The 23,845-nt window shown below is 47.9% G+C and overlaps 1 protein-coding gene across 1 annotated transcript in view; it reads left to right on the forward strand.

Moving 5' to 3' along the window:
* The window catches only part of COL22A1 (collagen type XXII alpha 1 chain), a 327,228-nt gene that overhangs the window by 236,827 nt on the left and 66,556 nt on the right, over window positions 1-23,845 (forward strand). Inside the window, exons 24-30 of the mRNA XM_048837254.2 lie at window positions 4,582-4,626; window positions 6,367-6,420; window positions 7,429-7,482; window positions 12,189-12,242; window positions 12,708-12,752; window positions 21,410-21,472; window positions 22,481-22,534. Of these exons, the coding sequence (XP_048693211.2) occupies window positions 4,582-4,626; window positions 6,367-6,420; window positions 7,429-7,482; window positions 12,189-12,242; window positions 12,708-12,752; window positions 21,410-21,472; window positions 22,481-22,534 (369 nt within the window). The remainder of the gene's footprint in view (window positions 1-4,581; window positions 4,627-6,366; window positions 6,421-7,428; window positions 7,483-12,188; window positions 12,243-12,707; window positions 12,753-21,409; window positions 21,473-22,480; window positions 22,535-23,845) is intronic.

Here is a 23,845-nt window from a genome sequence, read left to right on the forward strand (position 1 = left end):
ATAATTAATAAAGACCTTGGGAATGGATATAATACCTTATGCTTCAGGTTTAAGTCAGGCTCTGACTATTAGGGGTTAGGATGAAACTCCCCCGTGGGCAGATATTCCACATCTGCCTTCTGTGGGATTTCTTTCACCATCTTCTGTAGCATCTGGTGCAGGCTACTGTCTTAGACACGGTACAGGACTAGACAGCCTATGAGTCTAATCCAGTCTGGCAGCTCCTATGTTTCCCACTATTTAAATACCTGGTAGAGTTTGTTTTTCATAGAAATCAGAACTAATTTATATTTAGTTCAGAGTGAGCAGAAGCTCAAAGCCACTGAGTAATTGCAATTAAAAAAATATTTTTTTCCTCTCATGCAGCCTCCCGCCTCTGCACCTCACAAGACTGCCTTCTTTAACACCTCCTTGCATTCCTGTCTCTGAGCCTTCGTCCACACAGTGCCATGTCGAGGGCTCTCTGCCTTGCTTGTTTGCCACTGCCATCCCCTCTCTTTGTTCAAATTCCTCCGTAAAATGCATCTCTTCTGACAGGCCTTTCAAAAACACTATATATGAATAATTTTAATTGTGCCCAGCCAAGCAAACTGCAGGTCAGGCTGGTTTCAGCATTCCAACCATCTCAGGCCAGTCCATCACTGACCTCTTCCTCTCTCCTGTCTGCTCACAATGGGCCTAATCCTCCTGTTTCCATGTGTCATTGGCTTCTGCAGGAATGGGATCAACACCTTTGTCTCTGCCTCCAACTCCAAGCTTCCTGCCTTCTTTAATACCAGTCCCTTCACTTCCCATGTTCTAAGTGTCCTTCCACAGTCATCACTGATTGTCTCAACAGTACCTGTTGCTTTATCTCTTTCACTGGGCTGATTTACACTGTTCCTTCTTGGCCTTGATTCTCTCACTAGCATAGCTAGGTGCAAGTCGTCCTGGCCGTGGCCTCTTCCTGACTAGCACAGTCCAGTTTGAGGGGAGCGCTTTGTGGCTGCAGAGACCCGCAGTGCAGGGGAGTCTGTTGGAGCCATGTGCAATTACAACTCTCCTGAGCAGGACTTCTTGCTTAACCTTAGATGATGCCAACAGATGTTGGTATTGCCTAGAGACTCTGCTCCTGGTCTCCCATATGATTGTCAAGTTCTGCATGCACCTCAGGCTCGCTCTGAATAATAATAATGTTATGGTGGTGATGGCCTCATATCTATGCTAGCCTGAGTTGCTGTATAAGGTACAGAACTACAGCAAGGTCAGTGAGTCTCAACTGATCCCATTCCTGATTACTTTGCCCCCTCTACTGGTAAGATGCTGACAATTTTTCAACTCCCTTTTCTTCCATAGTAACAGCTGTGTTAGTCTGTATTCGCAAAAAGAAAAGGAGTACTTGTGGCACCTTAGAGACTAACCAATTTATTTGAGCATGAGCTTTCGTGAACTACAGCTCACTTCATCAGATGTATACCGTGGAAACTGCAGCAGACTTTATATACACACAGAGAATATGAAACAATACCTCCTCCCACCCCACTGTCCTGCTGGTAATAGCTTATCTAAAGTGATCATCAGGTGGGCCATTTCCAGCACAAATCCAGGTTTTCTCACCCTCCACCCCCCCACACAATGTCTGGATTCCTCCAGGAATTTTCCTCCAGGGCAGATTGGAAGGCCCTGGAGGTTTTTCGCCTTCCTCTGTAGCATGGGGCACGGGTCACTTGCTGGAGGATTCTCTGCTCCTTGAGGTCTTCAAACTACAATTTGAGGACTTCAATAGCACAGATATAGGTGTGAGGTCTTTTTTAGGAGTGGTGGGTGAAATTCTGTGGCCTGCATTGTGCAGGAGGTCAGACTAGATGATCATAATGGTCCCTTCTGGCCTTAATATCTATGAATCTATGAAAGCTCATGCTCAAATAAATTGGTTAGTCTCTAAGGTGCCACAAGTACTCCTTTTCTTTTCTTCCATGTATTCTAAAGTTGTAATTTCATATGCCTGCTACCTTATCTGAAAGGCCGAGTCACCACCAGTGCCTCATCCTTCATTCTCGCTGCTGCCGTCTCCTCTTTTTCCCTCTCTCACCTCTTCCTTCAAAAAGAACAAGTATAACCTTGGTCCGTGACCTGTGATATTGAATAGTAGCACTGCTAGGATTTGTTGGCCAAAGTGCTGACTTGTCATTTTTGTTCTTCGGTCTGTCTCCAGTTCCATTTAATTCTTTATACAGGGCACTTCCAAAATATACGCCTCAGCACTCTCTACAAAACCCTGCTGGAAAACTGAAAGTAAATAGAGCTGTGGTGCTAACCAGAGACAGGCAGGCTACATTTGACTTCCCAGTCACTTTTCTTGCCTTTCTTCCCACTGTATTTGTTTAGGCCCCAATCCACCAAAGCTTTTTAACACAGGCTTAACTTTAAGCACATGAGCAATCCCATCCTAGGTCTTCAGTGCTTGCTGAAGGGACCCAGTACTGCAATTTTGGGGTATATACACCTTTGACCCCCTCCCTGGTTTGCTCATGGGATGCCCCGTCAGGTCTCAGCCCTCTAGCCATTACCTCTCTCTCCGAGCAGAGACCCACATCCCTTTCCCTCCTGAGCAGGGGCCTCCCCACCTCTGAAAATCACGCTACTTCTTTAGGTGCCTAATTACGGAAGTTGGTGTCTAACTTTAGGCATCTGAGTTTGACAGTGTTGGCCAGCATTCTTACCAGCTCAAGCGTATTTAAGTTAAGAGCCAGCATTGGCACAAGAACAAATGGGTATCATCTGGCGACCAACAAGTTGAGGCTTGAAATTAGACAAAAGTTTCTAACCATTAGAGGAGTGACGTTCTGGGACAGCTTTCCGAGGGGAGCAGTGAAAGCAAAAGACCCTAACTTGTTTCAAGAAGCGCTTGATACCTAACAGAGTGCTAGCAACAATGCTCTGTTTACTGATGCTGCCGCAGGCTCAGCTGTGAGCAAAGGAATACTTTCTGTTGGCAGATTATGAGCACCTGGGTGGTAATCACTGGGCTAATGATGTAATTGGGAGGATATAAGTAGAAGGAATAGGAAGCAAGAGGAAGCTTAGAGAGAGAGCTCAAAAGGTGAGCTGTGAGGGTACAGGGAAAGCTCAGGTTAGAAGATGCCACTGTTCTGTTCTGTGAGTAAAAGTGCAGAGGAATAAGATACATGTGGTGAAAGGAAAGCAACCTGGATGTGTTTAGGACTGTGAGGTGGCAGAAACAGGCTAGATAGTGTGGCACACCACGTAGCTGAGGGAATGCCCTGTGATAATAAGTTAATGGGGGATGGTCTGATGAGGTTGCTTACAATGGCATATGGCCCTCTGCGACTGCTATTAGCAAATATCCCCAAAGGCTAATGTTGGGACACTAGCTGGGGCAGGCTCTGAGTTACTACAGAGAATTCTTTCCCAGATGTCTGGTTGGTGGGTCTCATCCACATGCTCAGGGTCTAACTGATTGCCATATTTGGGGTCAGGAAGGAGTTTTCCCCCAGGTCAGATTGGCAGAGACCCTGGGTTTTTTTGCCTTCCTCTGCAGTGTAGGGCACGGGTCACTTGTTGGTTTGGACTAGAGTAAATGGTCGATTCTCTGTAACTGAAAGTCTTTACATCAAGATTTGAAGCCTTCAGTAACTCAGCCGGAGGTTAGGGGTGTATTACAGGAGTGGGTGGGTGAGGTTCAGTGGCCTGCAATGTGCAGGTGGCCAGACTACATGATTATAATGTTGCCTTCAGCCTATGAGCCTGTGAGCAAATCTCATTGCTACAGTGAGGGTTATAATGTCGGAAATATTTTCCCAAGGGAAGTGGTGTAATGCCTATTACCTGAGCCAGTTAAAACCAGACTGGCCAAAGCACTTGTTGCTATACTGCAGGCAATCGAGCGTGGGCACAGTTGAAAAGATAGGGCATTTCCATCTCCAACTTGTTTAACACACTGAGACCACTTTGTACACCATTTTTGTGTTGACAATTTACTACTCAAATGACAGGGCCAATGGGCAAAACTGCAGGTGTGGAGTTTTTGTTTTAAAATATCGGACCTACTGTATCAGGTCTAGTCATTTGAAGGCATATAGGTAGAATCACATTTTTAAAAAATCCAGCTAACCCTGTCTCATTCATTATTTATTTCAGAAATCTGGTGTTGGAGGTAAACTACTTGCTCCTTAGCTTCTCTTTGAAACAACCTTAATCAGGATTAAATTAGGTTTACTGTGGCTAGAATGTTTCACTGGTCAGGCTCTGCCTTGCGAGATAGCCTTCATTGCCTGAGCCTCACTCATTTCTTGCATCAGGGACAGGTCTGGAGTTCACCTTGCAGGGAGAGTGGTTAGTGGCTTAAGAGGCTGCCTGTGCAAAGCTGGTGATTCTGTTCTGCTCATGAGTACAGGCTCCTAGGGAGCTCACTTCTGGCATCTGTCCTCTTTTTTCAAATAAGGGTCGGTGTTGCGTGTGATTAGAATCAGCTATAGGGAGCAGAACACCCTGTGCCCAGCGGAAGATTGCTCCTTTCACGCTCTAGATGGGATGTCACTGGGTTTGATAAAACATTTTTCTTTCTTTCTTTCCTTGCAGGGTCCAATTGGGCCTCCTGGTGTTGCTGGCCCTCCTGGTGCTCCAGTAAGGAAACATGCTTACGTTTTTCTTTGTTTGGTTGTAAAAGGTCAGAAACGGCATTCTGAAGTAACTAAGGCTCAGGCCCGCTTCTGTAGACTTCAGTGGGAGCTTTGCCCTTGGCTTCAGTGGGAGTCAGATCAGCCCTTTGGCTAGGACATATTCATGCTCGCGCTTCCTCATTCTGAAGCACTGGTTGACTTCATGTGATGGCTCCTCTGCACTTACTCCTGGCGAAGTTCTGTGCAACTGCACGTGCACAGAAGCACGTCCCCCTGAAGAGTCTTGTTGCTTCCCGACAGAAAAATGGGTTCTGTGGGGAATCAAAGAGCAGCTGCATCAGTGCTCACTCACCTCTCCCCGGCAGCATGGGCCCATCTGTTCGGGCACCCAAAGCAGCCGGGGGAGAGGTAAGTCAAGGGTGGGGTGGGGGGGAGAGGAGACCGGGGATGCCATGGTCACCCGGGGACGTCAGTCCCAGCTGCATGATGAGGGGAGGGAAGAGAAGGAGGATGAGGGATCAGTTCCCCCTCACTCTCCCCTGCACGGAGCAGCCAGGGCTGGGTCAGATCAACCCCTAGAAACCTTCCCCAGGTGCAGGAAGCTCTGCACAATGGGGCACTGGGGGATTGGCCGGGGAGTCTGGGTGCAGGGAGTGAGTCTTGGCAGGAGGGGTTTGGTGCGGGGGGGGGGGGGAGAGAATCCAAATGCACAGGGGTTGGGCAGATGGGGAGCAGCTCCCTGTACAGTGACCCTTTCCCGACCTCCTGGCCCCATCACTCCTCAGCCACGGGAGGGAGGAGTCACTGTAAAGGGAGCAGCTCCCCGTCCTCCCAACCCCTGTGCATCTGGACTCCTCTCCTCACAAACCCCCCCTCCAAGCCTCACCTGCGTCTGCATCTGGAACCCCTCCGTTGAACCCCCACAGCAGCGGGAACCCCTCGTACCCAGAACCCCCCACCAAACCTCACCCTGACAAGCCTCATGCCCTGCATGAGGAGCCCCTGCCCCCAAACCTCCACCCCCCTGAGCCTCACCACCTGCATCAGGAGCCCCCTACACTTACACCCCCACTCCACTGAGCCCCAATGAGATGCACCCTGACCCCCACCCCACCAAGCCCCACTCCCCCACACTGAATCCCCCACACCTAGACGACCCCCCCCCCCGCTGAGCCCTAACCACCTTCACCTGGACTCTCCTGCAGAGTCCCATTCCCCCTGCACCCAGAACCCCCAACAAGCTCCTGTGTATCCAGATCCCACCCCCAGGACCTCCAAACATGCTGCCCACACCCAGATTGCGCCACACAGAACCTTGGTACTCTTGAGGAAATTCTGCATCAAAAAATTAAAAATTTTAAAATTCTGCAAAATTCTGCATACTTTTATTTTGTCAAAATAACACAGTAACAATATAATCACACCATTTTCAATTATTTTGGTATTTTATTTCAAAATACTTGTCAGCAAATAGTTGTATTTTGACGAATAAAATTATACAGAATTTTGCAGAATTTTAAAATATTGTGCGCAGACTTTTTTATTTGGGGGGGCTGAATCCCCTCAGGCATATATACACCCACTTTTACAACTACTCCTAGTTCCCAAAGTAGAAACAGGCCTTTGTGAGGGGGCAAGTTGTGCTGATCTATCTGAGCGGAAGTCGGTAAACTGTAGTAGCGGAATGTCACTGCATTGCAAAGGCCTGAATGCTAACAGTTCCCTACTGTGGTTTTGTTTCTAGGGATTGCCTGGAGAAATTGGTGTTTCTGGTAAAACTGGACTGCCAGGACCAGCTGTAAGTTCTGAATTGCTGCTTTCATTTCCATCTTCTATGACTGTGCATGTCTAACTCACACCCTCTTTCTAGTAGCTTATCCACATAAAAGGTTAATGAGTCTGGTACAGTTGGAGACTTCCTTCTCATGCACTAGAGACTTATGCTTTTAGCAAGAGAAATCCTGGATTCAAACACCTCTGCTGGCTGAAGCAAGAATCTGTCATACACGTACTTTGGGATTTCAGTACAAGAATACATTCAGGCAATCCTTTTTTTTATTACTCCCCCCAAATTATTGCAACGTGCAGTTCTTTAAAACCACAAGCTTTCCAAACCAGGCATGTGAACTGAAGCAAAATCTCCATCTTAGAACAGCAAAGCAATTTCCTTTGGGTGTTTAATGCCAGGGCAGATCAACTAGGATATAATTGGCTTTAATAGGCACTCCCACAATTTGTGAGGTTCTTCAGTGGCTGTGTTAAGACAAGATTCTTTCCTACCTTTCTAATACATTAGACAATCATTGTCATGATGATTCTGCTAACTGGTGCTTTCACGTCGATTTGATAGATTGTATGGTTAATAAATTGCTGACACTTAAAGAAGGAGACAGACTATTTTATCCTTGGAGGCAGAAGAGAGTGGGAACCGATGAGTAAAGATACCATCTCCAAACTTATTTAAGAACCAATTTATTTATAGTCTCTAAGGTGCTTGCTGTTCTTTTTCTGCAGCAACAGTGACATCCAGTGGCCATTTACCAAGACTGGTTTATTGGATAGGAGATGCCTCATTGGCCTAGGGAACACAGGATGTTTTCCTGTGATTCAGATGGAAAATAGAACAGAAATGTAAAAACTCAGCAAAGAAACAATGGGGCTGATTCTGCTTGTTCTTAAAACCAGCATAAAAGAGAGCACAATGAGGTCATATGTATCTCCTATCAGCTGGATGCTAAAAGAGCCCTGGTTTAAAATGGTCTGAACGTAAGTGGTCTCCCACAGCTGATAATTTTCTCTTGTTTAGGGATCACCTGGCAAGGATGGATTAAATGGTCTTCCTGGACTTCCAGGCCAAAAGGCAAGTGGCACAGGATATCTCAACTTAACACTATTCTCCGACTGATCTTACTCTGTGGACAGAGTGCCAAACTCCTCCATGCTAGATTCTCATCCATTCCACTTCAGTGAGCCAGCAGGTGCAGCTTCAGGGCAAATCAGCTGAAGCTCCTGTATTGAATTTGGCACAGGGTGTATTCAGCCACTGTGATGGGTTCCCCAGGGTGCAACCTGGAACTGGGGTACAGCTGAGCCCTCTGGCATACCAACCTATGCTCCATCTCACACTGTGATGCTGTGACAAGCTGTCAGCCTCTCCAAGTATTGCACTTACACAGCCATCCACAGGCAGGGACACACCCAGCTGAGTTACATGAGTGCTTCTCCATAGCCACTCATGAACTAACAATAGAGAGGCTCCAGCCAAAACCCACAGCTCCCCAGCCTAGGACCCCAGGGCTGTACCATCCTGTCCTGGTCAGAAGCCTGACCAGTGTAAGTTTATTACCCAGTCCACCCCACCCTCAAAGTGGAGAGAGTATGCACCCGCTTTTATACACTGAACAGATTTCCCAAGCACTTCAGCCAAAAGGCACTGTTTAAGGTAAAATATAACACAGATGTATTAACTACAGAAAGATAGATTTTAAGTGATTATAAGTAGTAAGCATATAGATCAAAGTTGGTTACCTTAGAAATAAAAGTAAAATCACAATCTGAGTTCTATAAACTAGACAGGATTTGAATCAAGTAATGTCTCACCCTGATGGTATAGTTCCTTCATACACAAGCTGGGATTTGCCTTTCCAGCCTGGGACCACCTCCCCAGTTCAGGCTTTGTTCTCCAGACTTTTTTTCAAGTGATGAGTTTTGGTGGGAGAAAGGCCAAGTGATGATGTCACTTCCCTTTTTATAGTTTCTTACAGCTTGCTGGAAAGATCCTTGGCTATGACATGAGTCAAGCAGTCTCCATTGTCTACATGCTATCTCTGAGAAGTCTTTATAGTATACAGCTTCTAGGATAGTCGTTGTGAGTGTGGACTCCTTTAACAGGCCATCAGCATGTCTGGCTCCTCCATTGTTGCACCTGAAAGGCTGGTTTTGTGTGTTCCGAAGCTCACAACATACTTCAGTAACACACACATAGCAAAACATAGCAAGTGTGGCAGGCGACCAGCTTGGCTTAACAGAGAAATCTTTGGTGAGCTTAACACAAAAATGAAGCTTACAAGAAGTGGAAACTTGAACAGATGACTAGGGAGGAGTATAAAAATATTGCTTGAGCATGCAGAGGTGTAATGAGGAAGGCCGAAACACAATTGGAGTTGCAGCTAGCAAGGGATGTGAAGAGTAACAAGAAGGGTTTCTACAGGTATGTTAGCAACAAGAAGAAGGTCAGGGAAAGTGTGAGACCCTTACTGAATGGGAGAGGCAACATAGTGACAGATGATGCAGGAAAAGCTGAAGTACTCAATGGTTTTTTTGCCTTGGTGTTAACAGACAAGGGCAGCTCCCAGACTGCTGCACTGGGCAGCACAGTATGCAGAGGAGGTAAGCAGCCATCAGTGGTGAAGGAACAGGTTAAGGACTATTTAGAAAAGCTGGACATGCACAAGTCCATGGGGCCGGATCCAATGCACCCAAGGGTGCTGAGGGAGTTGGCTGATGTGACTGCAGAGCCATTGGCCATTATCTTTGAAAACTTGTGGTGATCAGGGGAGGTCCCAGATGATTGGAAAAAAGCAAATGTAGTGCCCATCTTTAAAAAAGGGAAGAAGGAGAATCGGGGAACTACAGACCGGTCAGCCTCACCTCAGTCCCTGGAAAAATCATGGAGCAGGTCCTCAAGGAATCCATTTTGAAGCACTTGGAGGAGAGGAAGGTAATCAGGAACAGTCAACATGGATTCACCAAGGGCAAGTCATGCCTGACCAGCCTGATTGCCTTCTATGATGAGATAACTGGCTCTGTGGATATGGGGAAAGTGGTGAACGTGATATACCTTGACTTTAGCAAAACTTTTGACACAGTCTCCCACAGTATTCTTGCCAGCAAGTTAAAGAAGTATGGATTGGATGAATGGACTGTAAGGTGGATATAAAGCTAGCTAGATCTTTGGGATCAACAGCTCAATGTCTAGTTGGCAGCCGGTATCAAGCAAAGTGCCCCAAGGGTCAGTCCTGGGGCCGTTTTTGTTCAACATCTTCATTAATGATCTGGACGACGGGATGGACTGCATCCTCACAAGTTTGTGGATGACGCTAAATTGGGGGGAGAGGTAGATATGCTGCAGGGTAGGGATAGGGTTCAGAGTGACCTAGACAAATTGGAGGATTGGGCCAAAAGAAATCTGATGAGATTCAAGAAGGACAAGTGCAGAGTGCGAAAATGACCTGGATATTACAGTGGACGAGAAGCTGGATATGAGTCAACAGGGTGCCCTTGTTACCAACTGGGCTGTATTAGTAGGAGCATTGCCAGAAGATCAAGGGAAGTGATTATTCTCCTCTATGCAGCACTGGTGAGGCCACATCTCGAGTATTGCATCCATTTTTGGGCCCCCCACTACAGAAAGGATGTGGACAAATTGGAGAGAGTCCAGCGGAGGGCAACAAACATGATTAGGGGTCTGGAACACATGACTTCTGAGGAGAGGCTGAGGGAACTGGGGTTATTTAGTCTGCAGAAGAGAAGAATGAGGGGGGATTTCATAGCAGCCTTCAACTACCTGATGGGGGATTCCAAAGAGGAAGGAGCTTGGCTGTTCTCACTGGTGGCAGATGACAGAACAAGGAGCAATGGTCTCAAGTTGCAGTGGGGGAGGTCTAGGTTGGATATTAGGAAAAACTATTTCACTAGGAGGGTGGTGAAGCACTGGAATGGGTTACCTGGGGAGGAGATGGAATCTCCATCCTTACAGGTTTTTAAGGCCCGGCTTGACAAAGCCCTGGCTGGGATGATTTAGTTGGGGTTGGTCCTGCTTTGAGCAGGGGGTTGGACTAGATGACCTCCTGAGGTCTCTTCCAACCCTCATCTTCTACAATTCTATGAAAATGTCATAACTTCCCATACAATGAGAGTACATATGATCCAACCGGATATTAATATTCAACAGATCAAGCCTTGTAAAATGATACAAGCCATACTTTGTACAAAACATATCGTAATTATATGACAGTGGTGAATATGGGGGTTTCAGGGTGCTGCTTTGAAGCACAGAGTGCCACAGTCCCATGAACAGCAGGAGAGAGAGTGACTTTCTCATCACCTCTCCTTAATCCAAATTTGCCTCCTTCTACTGTTTGCTGGCAAAGAGGCTGATGCAGAACTGCTAGGTACAGTTACAAATCTTGCCAGAGGCCACAGGGGGATTGTATCTCAGTACCAGTGTCATGCCCGAGTCCAGTTCAGACTCTCTTCTCAGGGCACAATTATTCAGACACCCAAAGCCCACGAGTAACACCCAGCAAATGCAGGCTGAAGTCCCCACAGGTTTTGCCCTTGCCTGTCCCAGCCACTGGAAAGAGAACACACCCTTCCTTTAATTCTCCTGCTGGATCACGTGACAGCCAGGCAGCTTTGAACCGTGTCCTGGTTGTGGTATCCTCTCACAGGGATTAAGTGCAACAGGAACAAAATACAATAAATACTGCTCAGAATGATAGGTTTAAAAACCAGCATCCTTCCCTACATGGCAATCCAGGCGGAGAAGAGGTGTGTGTCCTGCCTTGATGGGAGAAGTGTTCTCACTTGAGTCACCATCAGTCCTTACTGGAGCATTAAGGAAAAGGGCTCTGTGATGGCTCTAAGCAGCTCTCCTTCTCCACTGGAGTTAGGTGGCAGCATTATGAATGGTGAAGCCAGGAGCAAACTTGGACTGCTGGTGGCAGTTCCTACACCTCTTGTGCCTGCAGCTGCCAGCCTGTGTTAAAGGATTAGAAAACCTGCTTTACAGTGATAGACTCAAGGAGCTCCATCTATTCAGCTGAACACAGAGAAGGTTAAGGGACAACTTAGTCACAGTCTATAAGTACATTCATGGGGAACAAATATTTAATAACACGCTCTTCAGTCTAGCAGGAAAAGGTATAACACAGTCCAGTGGCTGGAAGCTGAAGCTAGACAAATTCAGGCAGGAAGTAAGGAACACAGTTGCCAACTTTCATGTGGTAAATAAGCACCCCGACTTTCACAATAAGCCCAAAATCAAGTTAATCCCATTTCAAAACAAGGCCAAAACAAGCCAATCCCTAAGAACTCCAACACTCTATGTGGCTAGATCCTCCCAGCATGCAGTCTGGGACTGCGGTGGGCCTGCTGTGCACCCCTGACTCTTTCCCCGCCTTGCCCCTGCTTGCCGGGAGCCGATCAAAAAGAAGCAACAAACAACAACCTACAAGCAATTTTTTTTTCACGGGTTTGGCATGTCCGGTAAGGAGTGAATTTTTGACGATGAACTACTCTTGCACAACGGCTTGAGGTTGTTCACAGAAGGAATTTGGTCCCATGTTATTCCAGAATGGAATCTAATGACCTTTGGGGTTTTGTATACACATTTGTCAAGAGTGGACAAGGCATCTCAGGAAACAAACAAAGCGTGTGTACACACACCCACACACGGAATTACTGGAGATCTGAACCCCCCGGCTCCCTGCTCAGACAGTTGTCTGCACATTTACTGCACCCCTGGAGAGTTGTTCTGTTAATGTCCATTTGTGTTCCTTTCAGGGAGAACAAGGAGAGAGGGGAGAGGAAGGTTTTCCTGGGAAAGCTGGTCCCAAGGTAAGGAATTCCAATTCACAGAGCTCTCTGTAAGCATGAATTGAATCTGCCAGAGCCCGATTTTGATTTCATTTATATCAGTGTAAGCAGGTGTAGCCCTGCTGATGTTGATGGCCTTACATTTGTGTAACACTGGTGTAAGGGAAAGGAGAAGCAGGTCCCTGTCCCTCTGTGCACAGTTAATTCTGCCACAAGGTGCCATCGTACATAGACATGGACCCAACTAGGACTCAGGATCTGACACTGACGTTTTAGGAGGTTGGCTCGGGTGTATTGGATCCTGCTGCTCCCTGTGGGCCATGTAGGGGGACCCATTTCTAGATCTGGGTTGGAGAGGGAGGAAGGAACTCCTGTGAAACATCTGTTTTGCTGTATGGTGATATGGGGTGTAACATCTTGATTATCAGGCAGTGTTAAGGGGTATTGGTTCCCTGTAATACTAAAGCTGTGCTTTTGTCTTTCCAGGGTGAGAGGGGAGATCACGGTCCACCTGGTCTAGCTGGTGAGAAGGTGAGCAGGCAAAATTGTCTTAGCAGTGCATAGGAACCAGACCTGGGACTAAATCGTTCCATCAGCAACTAGATAAAATGACATTGGTTTGACTCTGACTGAAGACTGAATTAGCCGTGTTTGGAATGATCCAATTTATGGTCAGCTAGAATGTGGGGGAAGCTCTGATTAAATGGGGATAAAGCCCAACTGCCTGGGCATCCCTGACAGTCTGGTCTCATGCATGGTGGACAGCAAAGAGAAGGAAAGCAGAGAGGCCTAGGCAGATGCACCTGTTCTCCTGAGCACACAGCATCAGTCCAGAGTGCTGGTGGGACTTCTGAGAGGCAGGGGCCTCCTTGTAACCATACAATGCAGTGGAGAGAGTTGTCACTGTCTCTCCAGATGCTACAGCTATGAGTTGTACTTGCCAGGGAAAGTGCCCCACATGACTGGTCTCTTGTGGAACAGAGATAGCAAAGTTGTCGAGCTCCCTGTATCCTGTGGCTTCTGGCTGCCCCTGGTAGAAGCTGAGCTCAGCGGGGAACCTGTGAATCTCTAGGGCTGTCCTTGAGCATAAGCCATGGATTGGGGCTGAGGCAGAAACACCCAACTGGGATGTTTGTATGGTTACCCCCATACCAGCTTTCCAAATACAGTAAACAAACATCAACAAAGGAAGATTCATGAGGAAAGTCCCTGCTTCCACTGCTGCTCACACCCAGTGTAAAGAGGGAGTCACCCCAGAGAAGCAGATGGGGTTATACTGACCTGACACAGGTGGGAGAGAGAGGAGAATCGGGCATGTGACTGTAAATAGGGATTGGGATGAAACAGAAACTGGCCTGGTTTAATGTGGATGTGTTTATTCGGAATCCAAAGTGCTCAGGTTCAGTGCATGCTGTCATTGTATTGACAGGTTTTAATATATTTGATGTTCTTTTTCTCAGACTCCATACACAGGAACAAGTCCCTCTCTACAATCACAGTGAATGTCATGCTGACACAATGCCAGCAGTAAACTCATGCTTAGCATGAACTCTGGTTCAGCGAGAGCAGGGGGGGGGGGGGGGGCAAGTTCAGGATCTTATAGAGAGGCCCTCAGTGATCTGCAGGTGCTCATCCAGGATCTCACGTAGCAGTCCTCAGTGGGCTGCAGGTGCTGTTCCAGTGCCTTATGGATCAACTCTCAATAAACTGAATGTGCCCACTCAGGTTCTTATGGAACAACCTTCAAAGGTCTTCTTGGAGATCTTGCAGTGCTTTCTGGATTCTCCTTCTCTCCACCTCTCAGTGAGCTGCCCCAGGAGTGGCACCCATCCTCACGTCTCCCCTCACTAGTGAAGAGCTCCCCATGTCAGGGGGCCTTCCTGAGCCATTACTGCAGCACCCCACCAGCCTGTTGGCAGACCCCCACCCCTCCAGCAGACATGCAGTGTCTCTCTACTGAGCTCATGCATGGTGGGTGTGCCTGTGTCCATGTTTGTTCTGCTGTGGGGCTCAGTGCTATATACTGTAACAAGCTTGAGAAATAATAACTTCTGACATCCTGCCATGCATACACGTCCTCTCCACCTGGCAGCAGACTTACTGACTGGCCCCAGCAACAGACTTTACTGTCACGCTCAAGTGCTCAGGGAGCTGGCCGCAGAGGGATCCAGGCTCAGATCCTCCAATCTCTCATCAGATTCCCCTGCAGCTGGATATTTCTGTGTCCAAGTGTGACATTAGCAGCAGCAGCAGCCAGAACAAGGAAGCCTGGTGAGAGACAGAGGCGGTGGACTCCAAACTGCAGCAGCTCCCCGTGGTGGGAAGTCTACCTGGAGGTGGGGGGCTTGGAGCAGCCCAGCGGAGCCCCAGATGTAGGCAGGACAGGATCCAGCTGGCCAGAGGATGTGCTGATTCAGTACATCTCCCAGGGGAGCCTGGAAGGAATTTAATGCTGTCAGAAATCTTGGGGTGGTGGGGCCATGGTACTCAACACCTGCCCTCCTGCCCCGTGCAGGATGACTGTCCTCCAGTGCAAAGCATCAGGGGATTAAAAAAAAAGATTAAAAGAGCTCAATATCATAGAATCATAGAAGATTAGGTTTGGAAGAGACCTCAGGATGTCATGTAGTCCAACCCCCTGCTCAAAGCAGGACCAACCCCAACTAAATCATCCCAGCAAGGGCTTTGTCAAGCCAGGCCTTAAAAACTCCTAAGGATGGAGATTCCACCACCTCCCCAGGTAACCCATTCCAGTGCTTCACCATCTTCCTAGTGAAATAGTTTTTCCTAATATCCAACCTAGACCTCCCCCGCTGCAACTTGAGACCATTGCTCCTTGTTCTGTCATCTGCCACTACTGAGAACAACCTAGCTCCATCCTCTTTGGAACCCCCCTTCAGGTAGTTGAAGGCTGCTATCAAATCCTCCCTCACTCTTCATTTCTGCAGACTAAATAAGACAAGTTCCTTCAGCCTCTCCTCATAAATCATGTGCCCCAGCCCCCTAGTCATTTTCATTGCCCTCTGCTAGACTCTCTCCAATTTGTCCACATCCCTTCTGTAGTGGGGAGCCCAAAACTAGATGCAAGGTGTGGCCTCATCAGTGCTGAATAGATGGGTATAATCACTTCCATCAATCTTGTGGCAATGCTCCTACTATTGCAGCCCAATATGCCGTTAGCCTTCTTGGTAACAAGGGCACACTGTTGACACATGTCCAGCTTCTTGTCCACTGTAATCCCCAGGTCCTTTTCTGCAGAGCTGCCACTTAGCCAGTCGGTCCCCAGCCTGTAGCTATTGTTCAGCTCAGGGTCAACCAGAAGGGGATGTGATAACGGACTGCAGGCACCTGATGGCTGTAAACACTAAGGAGTGTGAATTATTTTGTGTGACACATGAGATTAGGGGTGACATCTGGAAGAATATCAGGAAAAACTCTCTGATAGGATGACTTCTACAGGCCTGGCCCAACTCTCATTGAAGTTAATGGGATTATTTTTGAAAAGTTATGGAAGACGGGAGAGAGAAAAGGGCATATATAGTGCCAATCTATAAAAAGGGAAATAAGGACAACCATGGGAATTACAGACCAGTCATCTTAACTTCTGTACCCGGAAAGATAATGGAGCAAATAATAAAGCAATCAATTTGCAAACACCTAGAAGATAATACATAGGAACATAAGAATGGCCATACTGGGTCAGACCAAAGGTCCATCCAGTCCAGTATCCTGTCTGCCGACAGTGGCCAATGCCAGGTGCCCCAGAGGGAGTGAACCTAACAGGTAATGATCAAGTGATCTCTTTCCTGCCATCCTTCTCCATCCTCTGACAAACAGAGGCTAGGGACACCATTCCTTACCCATCCTGGCTAATAGTCATTAATGGACTTAACCACCATGAATTTATCTACGTCTCTTTTAAACCCTGTTATAGTTCTAGTCGTCACAACCTGCTCAGGCAAGGAGTTCCACAGGTTGACTGTGCACTGTGTGAAGAAGAACTTTCTTTTATTTGTTTTAAACCTGCTGCCCATTAATTTCATTTGGTGGCCCCTAGTTCTTATATTATGGGAACAAGTAAATAACTTTTCCTTATTCACTTTCTCCACACCACTCATGATTTTATATACCTCTTATCCTATTCCCCCTTAGTCTCCTCTTTTCCAAAATGTAAAGTCCTGGTCTTTTTAATCTCTCCTCATATAGGACCTATTCCAAACCCCTCATCATTTCAGTTGCCCTTTTCTGAACCTTTTCTAATGCTAGTATCTTTTTTAGATGAGGAGACCACATCTGTACTCAGTATTCAAGATGTGGGCGTATCATGGATTTATATAAGGGCAATAAGATATTCTTCGTCTTATTCTCTATCCCTTTTTTAATGATTCCTAACATCCTGTTTGCTTTTTTGACTGCCGCTGCACACTGCGTGGACATCTTCAGAGAACTATCCACGATGACTCCAAGATCTCTTTCCTGATTAGTTGTAGCTAAATTAACACCCATCATATTATATGTGTAGTTGGGGTTATTTTTTCCAATGTGCATTACTTTACATATATCCACATTAAATTTCATTTGCCATTTTGTTGCCCAATCGCTTAGTTTTGTGAGATCTTTTTGAAGTTCTTCACAGTCTGCTTTGGTCTTAACTATCTTGAGCAGTTTAGTATCATCTGCAAACTTTGCCGCCTCACTGTTTATCCCTTTCTCCAGATCATTTATGAATAAGTTGAATAGGATTGGTCCTAGGACTGACCCTTGGGGAACACCACTAGCTATCCCTCTTCATTCTGAAAATTTACCATTTATTCCTACCCTTTGTTCCCTGTCTTTTAATCAGTTCTCAATCCATGAAAGGATTATCCTCTTATCCCATGACAACTTAATTTACATAAGAGCCTTTGGTGAGGTGATAAGTAACAGTCAGCATGGATTTGTCAAGAACAAATCATGTCAAACCAACCTGATAAGTTTCTTTGACAGAGTAACAAGCCTTGTGGATGGGGGGAAGTGATAGACATGGTATATGTTGACTTTAGTAAAGCTTTTGATACTGTCTTGCATGACTTTCTCATAAACAAAGTAGGGAAATACAACCTAGATGGAGCTACTATAAGGTGGGTGCAAAACTGGTTAGAAAACTGTTCCCAGACAGTAGTTATCAGTGGTTCAAAGTCATGCTGGAAGGGCATAACAAGTGGGGTCCTGCAAGGATCAGTTCTGGATCCGGTTCTGTTCAATATCTTCATCAATGATTTAGATAATGGCATAGAGAATACACTTATAAAGTTTGTGGATGATACCAAGCTGGGAGGGGTTGCAAGTGCTTTGGACGATAGGATTAAAATTCAAAATGATCTGGACAAACTGGAGAAAGGGTCTGAAGTAAATAGGATGAAATTCAATAAGGACAAATGCAACATATTCCACTTAGGAAGCAACAATCAGTTGCACACATATAAAAATGGGAAATGACTGCCTAGGAAGGAGTACTGCAGAAAGGGATCTGGGGGTCATAGTGGATCACAAGCTAAATATAAGTGAACAGTGTAACACTATTGCAAAAAAGCAAACATCATTCTGGGCTGTATTAGCAGGAGTGTTGTAAGCAAGACACGAGAAGTAATTCTTCCGCTCTACTCTGCGCTGGTTAGGCCTCAACTGGAGTATTGTGTCCAGTTCTGGGCACCACATTTCAGGAAAGATGTGGACAAATTGGAGAAAGTCCAGAGAAGAGCAACAAAAATGATTAAAGGTCTAGAAAACATGACCTGTGAGGGAAGATTGAAAAAATTGGGTTTGTTTAGTCTGGAGAAGAGAAGACTGAGAGGGGACATAGCAGTTTTCAAGTACATAAAAGGTTGTTATGAGGAGGGAAAAAATTGCTCTCTTTAATATCTGAGGCTGGACAAGAAGCAATAGGCTTAAATTGCAGCAAGGATGGTTTAGGTTGGACATTAGGAAAAACTTCCTAACTGTCAGGGTGGTTAAGCACTGGAATAAATTGCCTAGGGAGGTTGTGGAATCTCCATCATTGGGGATTTTTAAGAGCAGGTTAGACAAACACTTGTCACGGATGGTCTAGATCAGGGGTTCTCAAACTTCTTCTCTGAGGCCCCCCTCGACATGTTATAAGAACTCCACGGCCCAGCAGGGGCATAGCGGGACTCAGGGCAGGGGCCTTGGGTAAGGTTGCTAATCCCACAAAACTGAACACCCTAGCCCCGCCCCTTCCCAGAGGCCATGTCCCCTGTTCACTACATTCCCGCTCCCTTGGTGGCTTGGTCTCCCCGACCCGAACTCACTTTCCCTGAGCTGGGGCAGAGCTTGGGGTGTGAGAGGGGGTGAGGGCTCTAACTGAGGGTGCAGGCACTGGGGTGGGGCCAGAAATGAGGGGTTCAGGGTGAAGGAGGGGGCTCCGGGCTGGGGCAAGGGGTTGGAGTGTGGGAGGGGTGAGGGCTCCAGCTGGGAGTGCGGGCTCTGGGGTGGGGCTGGGGATGAGGGGTTCAGGGTGTGGGAGGGGGCTGCGGGTTGAGGCAGGGGGTTGGAATGCAGGGGGGGTGAGGGCTCTGTCTGGAGGTGGGGGTTCTGGGGTGGGGCTGGGGATGAGGGGTTTGTGGTGCAGGAAGAGGCTCCAGGTTTGGGGGGGCTCAGGGCTGGGGCAGGGGGTTGGAGTGTGGGAGGGGTGAGGGCTCCAGCTGGGAGTGCGGGCTCTGGGGTGGGGCTGGGGATGAGGGGTTCAGGGTGTGGGAGGGGGCTGCGGGTTGAGGCAGGGGGTTGGGATGCAGGGGGGGTGAGGGCTCTGTCTGGAGGTGGGGGTTCTGGGGTGGGGCTGGGGATGAGGGGTTTGTGGTGCAGGAAGAGGCTCCAGGTTTGGGGGGGCTCAGGGCTGGGGCAGGGGGTTGGGGCTCGGGATTGGGGCACGGGCTTACCTCCGGCACCTCCTGGTCAGTGGCGCAGCGGGGGGCAAAGGCAGGCTTCCTGCCTGTCCTGGCACTGCGGACTGCGCTGAGCCCCGGAAGCGGCCAGCAGCAGGTCCGGCTCCTAGGTGGAGGCCCGGCAGGCAGCTCTGTGCGCTGCTCTTGCCCACAGGCACTGCCCCCATAGCTCCCATTGGCTGTGGGTCCCGGTCAATGGGAGTGCAAAGCTGGTGCTCAGGGTGAGGGCAGCACGTGGGGGCCAAGTGGCCCCGTGCCTAGGAGCTGGACCTTCTGGCCACTTCCAGGGCGCAGTGCGAAGCCAGGACAGGTAGGGACTAGCCTGCCTTAGCTCCGCAGCACTGCCGACCAGACTCTTAGTGGTCCAGTCAGCGGTGATGACCGAAGCCACTGGGGTCACTTTTCGACCGGGTGTTCTGGTACAAAACCAGACACCTGGTCACCCTAGCCTTGGGCATAGGCATAGTTTGACTTCTATTTTGGGGGGGGCAGGGGCCAGGGGGGCTCGAGCCACCTCCGGAAGGTGGGGTCCAGGGAGGAAGTGCCACCTCCACCCCCAACTCACCTTAGCAGGCCACCCAGCCTGTCTGGGTTGCGGGGGTGGGGCGCAACCAAAATTTATAACTCATAGGTGGGAGCGTAGCACAGAAAGTTTGAAAACAGCTCTTAGGGTGCAGGGAGCGGGTATCTAGGGGCTGTGTGCAGACAGGGGGGTAGCACAGGGTTCAGGGAGGGGGTAGCTGGGGCTGTGTGCTGGCAGGGGTAGCTCAGGGTGCAGGGAGAGATGTATTAGGGGCTATGTGCTGGGAGGACTCCCTTGTTCCCAGAGGGGTCTGCCAGCCGTGGAGCCAGATCTCCCCATCTGGGAGGCTCTTACTGGCTGCCTCTGCGGGAGCAAAGGGGGCTGAGAGCTGAGGAGCAGCTTCAACCCAGGGCGCCAGCAGGAGAGGAGGGAAAGCTGTGGACACCTGCTCCATGGCACCAGCCAGAGCCGCAGCTGCCCCGCACTGCCTGGTGTAACAGCAAAAACAGCAGCCGGCACATTTCCCCACCAATACAGTTACCTACTGAGCCTGCTCAGTACAACCTAGATAGGAAATTCTTCTGCCAGGGAGCTGTTTGTGCCACTACACTGGCTCTGGCTTCCCTCCTCCGACCTGGGCAGGGAGAGGAGATGGAGGGGAGGTGTGGAGCTGTGCTGCCCCCGGGACTGTCCTGCTCTTGCGCTGCAGTTTGGGAGGAGCGGGGGCAATGCCCTCCATGTCCCCAACTCTGCCCATGGGCTCAGGGCTTCTGCCTCACAGGGAGCATCAGGGTTCGGGGATTCAGCCCAGCCACCTGGCTTCAGCCCCCCAGGGGGGCACCAGAGATCCCCAGGGGGGCTTCAGCTGTGGGACCCGTTGAAAGGGCTCGCAGACCCCCAGGAGACCACAGACCCCCGGTTGAGAACTGCTGGTCTAGATAATACTTAGTCCTACCATGAGTGCATGGGACTGGACTAGTTTCATATTAGCAGCTGTGTTAGTCTGTATCCACAAAAAGAAAAGGAGGACTTGTGGCACTTTAGAGACTAACAAATTTATTTGAGCATAAGCTTTCATGAGCTACAGCTCACTTCATCGGTGCTCAAATATATTTGTTAGTCTCTAAGGTGCCACAAGTCCTCCTTTTCTTTTTCGGACTGGACTAGATGACCTTTTGAGGTCCCTTCAAGACCTATGACTCTATGATTGTTTTCCCTATTACTCTAATGGGAATTAGATTGTGCTTGATGAGACTGTGGAACAGTCTCCCACTGGAGGACATGGAAATTTGGTGCAGGTCATTGAATTCTAGCCTGAGCCATGGCTGGGAACTGACTTTAGGGGACAATCTGGTACTGACTGGGGTGGGCAAGAGGGACCAGGTGGCCTAATGGGTCTCTTACATGTCTGCCTCCTCTGACCCTCTGACTCTGTGGTTGAGAAAGAGACAGAGGGAAGGGCGCTACGGGGGAGACAAACCCAGGGAAAGGAGGGGTCAGACACAGACAGTCCCATGCACCTGCTGCCCCAGCCCAAATCCTGCTTCTCAGTACAAGGGGATCTAGCATGTTTCTACCACCGTTTCCTCCCTGATTAACTGATTATTTATTATTCATCTTATGTTGTTATTCCCCCAAATTCAACAAAAATCCAGACAGCCGAGTTTGCTGGACAGGCTATACATGCCCCCCAGGTGTCATAGACTACTCTTTCTCTCTTTCAGGGTGAAGCAGGCCTTCCTGGTCCCCAGGGGTTACCCGGGAAGAGGGGAGAGAAGGGAGATCAGGTGAGTGACTTGGAGATGTTGCTTAGTTTGACTGGGCCCGTTGGAAGTTCTTCCCACCTGGTAGGATCTATGTGGTGATGAGCTGAACAGCCCCCAGAAAGCAAACTAGCGCCCCACCCCCCCACCATTAACACAGAGATGGCCAGTGAGCTCTCCTTGCCACAAGCTAGGGGCCAACAGGTCAATGTATATGCAGGAATTAGACGAACACAGAAGGTCATGGCTGATTTCATAATGCTCTAGAGGTAGTAGGAGCAGTGCACTATGAAGAGGAAATGCAGTAGAATTTTCAAAAGCACCGAAGTGATTGAGGAACACGTCCCACTAAAAATCAATGGGATTCGTGCTCCTAAATCAAGTCGGTGCTTTAAAAATACAGCCCATAGTCTTTATAGATCGTTATGTGTATGCATATAGGGCCTGAGCCAATCTCCAATGAAATCAATGGGAATCTTTCCATTGGCTTCATTGGGTGTTGGATTCCATACATGTATGCATTGCTATGTGTATTTTATATATTAATCTAGCCCTGTTTCAAACAGTTAACTATGCCAGACTACATTAGTGTGCACTAGGGAATGTTTAGTGTGAGCCAGCGGGGTCCACACGGGCCAGTTAGTGTGCAATGCGCTAGTGACCCTAGAATTTACACCCCTCTGATAGTGTCACTCTCTGTTGTTGGTCACCCTACTGTCTCCCCTGTTCCCAACAGAAAAATAACAAATGATGTTTTCTGCAGGTGTTTCAAGCAACAACACTTTTAATTGCAAGTTGGGTTAGGGTTCTCATTTTCTTTTCCGTAAACTAAAGTGTAAACTGTCAGCTTTGGAAAATAGTGTTACTTTTTGTGAATTACTCTCAAGATGTTACCCTTTGATATAACTGCTCGTGCTGCATCTGGGCAGACCGGCAAGATCAAACAACAGTATTAAATATTATAGTGGCATGGTAATGGTGCAGTAGCTATGGTTGACTCAGGTAAAATCCGAGTGTTTTGTTTGTTCCTAGGGTGAAAAAGGAGGAGCTGGACTCACTGGACTCAAAGGCGAAAGCGGTGAAAAGGTGAGTCACAGAAGGTAGCAGACACCTAAACAAGAAAAGAAGAAGGAGAACAAAGGCTGGAGAGTACAGCATGGTACAACAGAAAGAGGGTCAACTACAGAGTCTATGGAGCAATGGAAATGGCTAGTAGCTTGGACAGAATTCTTATGAGGAGAGAATGACACAATCAGGGCTGTTAGAGAGACAAGGTGGGTGAGGAAATATCTATTATTGGACCAAATTGTGTTGGTGAGAGAGACAAGCTTTCAAGCCCCACACAGCTCTTCCTCAGGTCTGGGAAAGGTACTCCGAGTGTCACCGCTAAATACAAGGTGGAACAGATTGTTTAGCATAAGAAGTTAGCACATATTGTAAGGGATCATTTAAGGTAGAGCGGCCCATTACTGCCTCTGCAGTCATAGGGCAAAAAGAGAGGGTTTCTGGGTTACAGATTATTGTAATAAGCCATAAATGCAGTGTCTCTGGTCAGCCCATGATTTCTAGTGTCTAGCAGAGTAATGAACTTAAGCTCCCAGGCCTAAAAATCATGGACTGACCAGAGACACTGGATTTATGGCTTGTTAAAACAATCTACAACCCACTAAACCCCTTTTTTGGTCCTATGACTGCAGAGGTGTTAGCGGGCTACTCTACTGTGAATGGGCCCATACAATATGTTTTAACTACTTATGCTCAACAATCTGTTCCACCTTGCATTGTTGCTGTGACACTGGGAGTACCTTTCCCAGACCAGAAGATGAGCTCTGTGCCGCCCCAAATCTTGTCTCTCTCACCACCAGAAGTTGGTCCAATACAAGATATTATCTCACCCACCTTGTCTCTCTACTATCCTGGGACCGACATGGACTACAACTATGCTACATGTTTAGGGCTATTCAGTTGAGCAACCAGACAAAAGGAGTGGATGAAACAAAGTAGTGTGTGGGCCACAGACGTTCAGCAGGGGCACTCCTATTTGTACTCTGGTAATTCAAAGAAAGGGGAGATATTTGAGGAAACTGAAAGGCGACAAGTTGAAAACTGATACAAGGAAATTTTTTTCAACGCAGCACACAGACTGTGGAACTCAGTGACACAAGATATTATTGAGCCCAAGAGCTTAGTAGGATTCAAAAAGACTCGGACATTATAATGATGGTAATTTTAGATAACGAGAATATCCAGAGTTACAGTAGACAAGGCGTATTTTATAAAAGCAGATTAAAAGAGCTGGGCTCGTTTAACCTAGCAAAATGAAGGCTGAGGAGGAATATGATTGCTCTCTATAAATACAAAAGGGGATAAACATCGGGGGGGGTGACGAACTGTTTA

Source organism: Caretta caretta, chromosome 2 (genome assembly GCF_965140235.1).
Source record: "Caretta caretta isolate rCarCar2 chromosome 2, rCarCar1.hap1, whole genome shotgun sequence".
NCBI lineage: Eukaryota > Metazoa > Chordata > Testudines > Cheloniidae > Caretta > Caretta caretta.